The sequence below is a fragment of the Xenopus tropicalis genome, chromosome 6 (assembly GCF_000004195.4).
Source record: "Xenopus tropicalis strain Nigerian chromosome 6, UCB_Xtro_10.0, whole genome shotgun sequence".
Taxonomy (NCBI): domain Eukaryota; kingdom Metazoa; phylum Chordata; class Amphibia; order Anura; family Pipidae; genus Xenopus; species Xenopus tropicalis.
Window position 1 is genome coordinate 67,934 of NC_030682.2, and position 7,475 is coordinate 75,408.

General features: G+C 48.2%; 1 protein-coding gene across 1 annotated transcript; it reads left to right on the forward strand.

The window, feature by feature from the left end:
• The first annotated feature begins 6,050 nt into the window (after window positions 1-6,050).
• On the forward strand, window positions 6,051-7,475 carry LOC105945919 (zinc finger CCHC domain-containing protein 3-like). Its single transcript, XM_012954963.3, has one exon. The coding sequence runs from the start codon at window positions 6,296-6,298 to the stop codon at window positions 7,451-7,453; it is 1,158 nt and encodes a 385-aa protein (XP_012810417.1). The 5' UTR covers window positions 6,051-6,295; the 3' UTR covers window positions 7,454-7,475.

A 7,475-nucleotide genomic window follows, 5' to 3' on the forward strand; every position in this document is an offset into this window, starting at 1 on the left:
CATCTCTCATCATCTCTCATCATCTCTCATCATCTCTCATCATCTCTCATCATCATCATCTCTCATCATCTCTCATCATCTCTCATCATCTCTCATCATCATCATCTCTCATCATCATCTCTCATCATCATCTCTCATCATCTCTCTCATCATCATCATCTCTCATCATCATCTCTCATCATCATCATCTCTCATCATCATCTCATCATCATCATCTCTCATCATCATCATCATCTCTCATCATCTCTCATCATCATCTCTCTCCCTATGCTAATGCAGAGGCAGCAGAAAGTAGAGGACGCTGAGAATTGCTAGCCTGTGCGGCCCTCTCTCCCTATGCTAATGCAGAAAGTAGAAGGTGCTGAGCATTGCTAGCCGGCAAGGCTAGCTAGCCTGTGCGAACCTCTCTCCCTATGCTAATGCAGAGGCAGCAGAAAGTAGAGGATGCTGAGGATTGCTAGCCTGTGCGGCCTTCTCTCCCTATGCTAATGCAGAGGAAGCAGAAAGTAGAGGGTGCTGAGGATTGTTAGCCTGTGCGGCTCTCTCTCCCTATGCTAATGCAGAGGCAGCAGAAATTAGAGGACGCTGAGGATTGCTAGCTGGCAAGGCTACCTAGCCTGAGCGACCCTCTGCGGCTCTCTCATCTCTCATCTCTCATCTCTCATCTCTCATCTCTCATCTCTCATCTCTCATCTCTCATCTCTCATCTCTCATCTCTCATCTCTCATCTCTCATCTCTCATCTCTCATCTCTCATCTCTCATCTCTCATCTCTCATCTCTCATCTCTCATCTCTCATCTCTCATCTCTCATCTCTCATCTCTCATCTCTCATCTCTCATCTCTCATCTCTCATCTCTCATCTCTCTCCCTATGCTAATGCAGAGGCAGCAGAAAGTAGAGGACGCTGAGAATTGCTAGCCTGTGCGGCCCTCTCTCCCTATGCTAATGCAGAAAGTAGAAGGTGCTGAGCATTGCTAGCCTGTGCGGCCCTCTCTCCCTATGCTAATGCAGAGGAAGCAGAAAGTAGAGGATGCTTAGGATTGCTAGCTGGCAAGGCTACCTAGCGTTAGCAACCCTCTGCGTCACTCTCTCATCATCTCTCATCATCTCTTCTCATCATCTCTTCTCATCATCTCTTCTCATCATCTCTTCTCATCATCTCTCTCATCATCTCTTCTCATCATCTCTTCTCATCATCTCTTCTCATCATCTCTTCTCATCATCTCTTCTCATCATCTCTTCTCATCATCATCTCTTCTCATCATCTCTCCTCATCTCTCATCATCTCTCATCATCTCTCATCATCTCTCATCATCTCTCATCATCTCTCATCTCTCTCCCTATGCTAATGCAGAGGCAGCAGAAAGTAGAGGACGCTGAGAATTGCTAGCCTGTGCGGCCCTCTCTCCCTATGCTAATGCAGAAAGTAGAAGGTGCTGAGCATTGCTAGCCGGCAAGGCTAGCTAGCCTGTGCGAACTTCTCTCCCTATGCTAATGCAGAGGCAGCAGAAAGTAGAGGACGCTGAGAATTGCTAGCCTGTGCGGCCCTCTCTCCCTATGCTAATGCAGAAAGTAGAAGGTGCTGAGCATTGCTAGCCTGTGCGGCCCTCTCTCCCTATGCTAATGCAGAGGAAGCAGAAAGTAGAGGATGCTTAGGATTGCTAGCTGGCAAGGCTACCTAGCGTTAGCAACCCTCTGCGTCACTCTCTCATCATCTCTCATCATCATCTCATCTCTCATCTCTTCTCATCATCTCTTCTCATCATCTCTCCTCATCATCTCTTCTCATCATCTCTTCTCATCATCTCTCCTCATCATCTCTTCTCATCATCTCTTCTCATCATCTCTTCTCATCATCTCTTCTCATCATCTCTCATCATCTCTTCTCATCATCTCTCATCATCTCTCATCTCTCTCCCTATGCTAATGCAGAGGCAGCAGAAAGTAGAGGACGCTGAGAATTGCTAGCCTGTGCGGCCCTCTCTCCCTATGCTAATGCAGAAAGTAGAAGGTGCTGAGCATTGCTAGCCGGCAAGGCTAGCTAGCCTGTGCGAACCTCTCTCCCTATGCTAATGCAGAGGCAGCAGAAAGTAGAGGATGCTGAGGATTGCTAGCCTGTGCGGCCTTCTCTCCCTATGCTAATGCAGAGGAAGCAGAAAGTAGAGGGTGCTGAGGATTGTTAGCCTGTGCGGCTCTCTCTCCCTATGCTAATGCAGAGGAAGCAGAAAGTAGAGGGTGCTGAGGATTGCTAGCCGGCAAGGCTAGCTAGCCTGTGCGAACCTCTCTCCCTATGCTAATGCAGAGGCAGCAGAAAGTAGAGGATGCTGAGGATTGCTAGCCTGTGCGGCCTTCTCTCCCTATGCTAATGCAGAGGAAGCAGAAAGTAGAGGGTGCTGAGGATTGTTAGCCTGTGCGGCTCTCTCTCTCCCTATGCTAATGCAGAGGAAGCAGAAAGTAGAGGGTTCTGAGGATTGCTAGCCGGAAAGGCTACCTAGCCTGTGCGGCCCTCTCTCCCTATGCTAATGCAGAGGCAGCAGAAAGTAGAGGACGCTTAGGATTGCTAGCTGGCAAAGCTACCTAGCGTTAGCTATCCTCTGCGGCCATCTCTCATCTCTCATCTCTCATCTCTCATCTCTCATCTCTCATCTCTCATCTCTCATCTCTCATCTCTCATCTCTCATCTCTCATCTCTCATCTCTCATCTCTCATCTCTCATCTCTCATCTCTCATCTCTCATCTCTCATCTCTCATCTCTCATCTCTCATCTCTCATCTCTCTCCATATGCTAATGCAGAGGCAGCAGAAAGTAGAGGACGCTGAGAATTGCTAGCCTGTGCGGCCCGCTCTCCCTATGCTAATGCAGAAAGTAGAAGGTGCTGAGCATTGCTAGCCTGTGCGGCCCTCTCTCCCTATGCTAATGCAGAGGAAGCAGAAAGTAGAGGATGCTTAGGATTGCTAGCTGGCAAGGCTACCTAGCGTTAGCAACCCTCTGCGTCACTCTCTCATGCATCTCATCATCTCATCATCTCTTCTCATCATCTCTCTCATCATCTCTCATCATCTCATCTCTCTTCTCATCATCTCTCATCATTCTCATCATCTCTCATTCTCTCATCATCTTCTCATCATCTCTCATCATCTCTCATCATCTCTCATCATCTCTCATCATCTCTCATCATCTCTCATCATCTCTCATCATCTCTCATCATCTCTCATCATCTCATCATCTCTCATCTCTCTCCTATGCTAATGCAGAGGCAGCAGAAAGTAGAGGACGCTGGAATTGCTAGCTGTGCGGCCCTCTTCCCTATGCTAATGCAGAAAGTAGAAAGGTGCTGAGCATTGCTAGCCGGCAAGGCTAGCTAGCCTGTGCGAACTTCTCCTCCCTATGCTAATGAAGAGGCAGCAGAAAGTAGAGGACGCTGAGAATTGCTAGCCTGTGCGGCCCTCTCTCCCTATGCTAATGCAGAAAGTAGAAGGTGCTGAGCATTGCTAGCCTGTGCGGCCCTCTCTCCTTATGCTAATGCAGAGGAAGCAGAAAGTAAGAGGATGCTTAGGATTGCTAGCTGGCAAGGCTACCTAGCGTAGCACCCTCTGCGTCACTCTCTCTTCTCATCTCTCATCATCTCTTCTCATCATCATCTTTCTCATTCATCTCTTCTCATCATCTCTTCTCATCATCTCTCATCATCTCTCTCATCATCTCTCATCTCTCTCCCTATGCTAAATGCAGAGGCAGCAGAAAGTAGAGGACGCTGAGAATTGCTAGCCTGTGCGGCCTCTTCTCCCTATGCTAATGCAGAAAGTAGAAGGTGCTGAGCATTGCTAGCCGGCAAGGCTAGCTAGCCTGTGCGACCTCTCTCCCTATGCTAAAGCAGAGGCAGCAGAAAGTAGAGGATGCTGAGGATTGCTAGCCTGTGCGGCCTTCTCTCCCTATGCTAATGCAGAGGAAGCAGAAAGTAGAGGGTGCTGAGGATTGTTAGCCTGTGCGGCTCTCTCTCTCCCTATGCTAATGCAGAGGCAGCAGAAAGTAGAGGACGCTTAGGATTGCTAGCTGGCAAAGCTACCTAGCGTTAGCTATCCTCTGCGGCCATCTCTCATCTCTCATCTCTCAATCTCTCATCTCTCATCTCTCATCTCTCATCTCTCATCTCTCATCTCTCATCTCTCATCTCTGCATATCCTCTGCATCTCTCATCTCTCATCTCTCATGCTCTCATCTCTCATCTCTCATCCCTCTCTCTTTCATGCTAATGCAGAAAGTAGAAGGTGCTGAGCATTGCTATCCGGCAAGGCTAGCTAGCCTGTGCGACCTTCTCTCCTATGCTAATGCCAGAGGCAGCAGAAAGTAGAGGACGCTGAGAATTGCTAGCCTGTGCGGGCCATCTCTCCCTATGCTAATGCAGAAAGTAGAGGTGCTGAGCATTGCTAGCCTGTGCGGCCCTCTCTCCCTATGCTAATGCAGAGGAAGCAGAAAGTAGAGGATGCTTAGGATTGCTAGCTGGCAAGGCTACCTAGCGTTAGCAACCCTCTGCATCACTCTCTCATCATCTCTCATCATCTCTTCTCATCATCTCTTCTCATCATCTGCTTCTCTCATCTCTTCTCATCTCTCTTCTCATCATCTCTTCTCATCATCTCTTTCTCATCATCTCTTCATCATCTCTTCTCATCATCTCTTCCTCATCATCTCTCATCATCTCTTTCTCATCATCTCTCATCTCTCTCCCCTATGCTAATGCAGAGGCAGCAGAAAGTAGAGGACGCTGAGAATTGCTAGCCTGTGCGGCCCTCTCTCCCTATGCTAATGCAGAAGTAGAAGGTTCTGAGCATTGCTAGCCGGCAAGGGCTAGCTAGCCTGTGCGAACCTCTCACCTATGCTAAAGCAGAGGCAGCAGAAAGTAGAGGAATGCTGAGGATTGCTAGCTCTGTGTGGCTTTCTCTCCTATGCTAATGCAGAGGAAGCAGAAAAGTAGAGGGTGCTGGAGGATAGTTAGCCTGTGCGGCTCTCTCTCCCTATGCTAATGCCAGAGGAAGCAGAAAGTAGAGGTTCTGAGGTTGCTAGCCGGCAAGGCTAGCTAGCCTGTGCGAACCTCTCTCCCTATGCTAAAGCAGAGGCAGCAGAAAAGTAGAGGATGCTGAGGGATTGCTAGCCTGTGCGGCCTTCTCTCCCTATGCTAATGCAGAGGAAGCAGCAAGTAGAGGTGCTGAGGATTGTTAGCCTGTGGGGCTATCTCTCTCCCTATGCTAATGCAGAGGAAGCAGAAAGTAGAGGTTCTGAGATGCTAAGCCGGAAGGCTAGCTTGCCTGTGCGACCTCTCTCCCTTATGCTAAAGCAGAGGCAGCAGAAAGTAAGGATGCTGAGGATTGCTAGCCTGTGCGGCCTTCTCTCCCTATGCTAATGCATAGGAAGCAGAAGTAGAGGGTGCTGAGGATTGTTAGCCTGTGCGGCTCTCTCTCCTATGCTAATGCAGAGGAAGCAGAAAGTAGAGGGTTCTGAGGATTGCTAGCCGGAAAGGCTACCTAGCCTGTGCGGCCCTCTCTCCCTATTGCTAATGCAGAGGCAGCAGAAAGTAGAGGACGCTTAGGATTGCTAGCTGGCAAAAGCTACTAGCGTTAGCTATCCTACTGCGGCCATCTCTCATCTCTCATCTGCTCATCTCTCATCTCTCATCTCTCAATCTCTCATCTCTCATCTATCATCTCTCATCATCTTCTCATCATCTCCATCATCTCTCATCATCTCTCATCATCCTCTCATCATCTCTCATCATCTCTCATCTCTCATCTCTCATCTCTCATCTCTCATCTCTCATCTCTCATCTCTCATCTCTCATCTCTCATCTCTCATCTCTCATCTCTCAATCTCTCATCTCTCCATGGCTAATGCAGAAAGTAGAAGGTGCTGAGCATTGCTAGCCGGCAAGGCTAGCTAGCCTGTGCCAACCTCTCTCCCTATGCTAATGCAGGGGCAGCAAAAAGTAGAGGATGCTGAGGATTGCTAGCCTGTGCGGCCCTCTCTCCCTATGCTAATGCAGAGTCAGCAGAAAGTAGAGGGCGCCGCGGATTGCTAGCCAGTGATCGCTTTTCGGCCTTTTGGCTCAGACCAAGTGTAGGACTGAGTCATTGGGTGCTGAAGGACACCTCTCCTCGGCCTTTGGGCATCGGTGGGTAACACCACCTTAAGCCCACTGCTGCTATAGGGGAGAGGTCATACCTGAAGCAACGGGCGGCGATCAACTACTCCAGTGATAACCCTAATCCGAGGGGGAAGCTGGGAGTTTTCTGCAAAAGATGGCTGTAACGGAAGACGTCGTTCCTGCCTTCGTGAGAGTCAAGCACTCGGTGAGAGTCATCACGGCTGTTCCATCTGATTCGGAGAAGGGTCTGAATTTCGTCGTGAAGGTGATTTTGGAGGAGATCGGTAGAGTCTCAAGGAGAGAGATCCTCGCCATTCAAGATTACCCGAGGAGAGGTGTCTTTGATGTTACTTTTGATGGTGAAGGCGTCTATCGGAGTTTTTTGGAGATCTTGGAGAGGAATTCTGCTGATCCTCGACTGAAGGATTTCAAGATCCTGCCGCATTTTGCTGAGGAGGAGATATTTCTGGTGGTTAAACCATACTCTCCGTTTGTTCCCTTAAGAGAAATTGAAACAGTGCTTGGTAGGTACTGCAAGAAGTTAACGTGTGCAGGTAAGATCCTTAACGAGCTGGGGATCTGGACCTGTAAATACAGGTTCAAAGCTGTTTTTGAGAAGGGAACTTTTCCACCAGCAAGGTTTCGTCTGGGAGCAGTCAACATAGACTGTTTCTTTAATGGTATGCCGGATTTTTGTAAGAGGTGCAGGCAATATGGGCACATGGCAGAAGGATGTATGTTGTGCCAGAACTGTGGTAAGGCCGGGCATGAAGTGAAAAATTGTTCCCTCCCAAAGAAATGTAATTTCTGTTTGCAGGTAGGACATTTATACGCTGTATGTCCACAGAGAAAGGTAAAAGATGAGGTTCTTGGTAAGTCGGTGGCTGTAGTAGAACCAGCAGCAATGTCTTCAGGAGTGGAGGCCTCAGAAGAAATGGAGAGTGAATCTGGTAAGGTACTTACGTTTCTCACTGACTTTGATCTTAGTGCCTCTCCAGTTTTACAGTTTACTGACGAGAGTCTATCAGAATCCTCGAGTCCTGCTAGTGAGGTATCACCTATGGTCAAAAGGAAAAAGAAAGAGAAGAACAAAGACATTCAGGTAACTCCATCCAATGTGGAAGTGTATAAAACTAGAGGCGAGAAACTATATCAGTTCTGGAAAAAAAGGTCTGATAAAGAAATACAAGAGTACTTGGGCACCTGGACGAATGAGGAGGAATTGGAGGGTATTAATAGGTGCATTGAAACAGGAACTGATGAAAAAAACATGAGATATCAAGTATTGACATTTATCAGGAATTTGACGTAATGTTTTCTTTTCTTTTTAATAA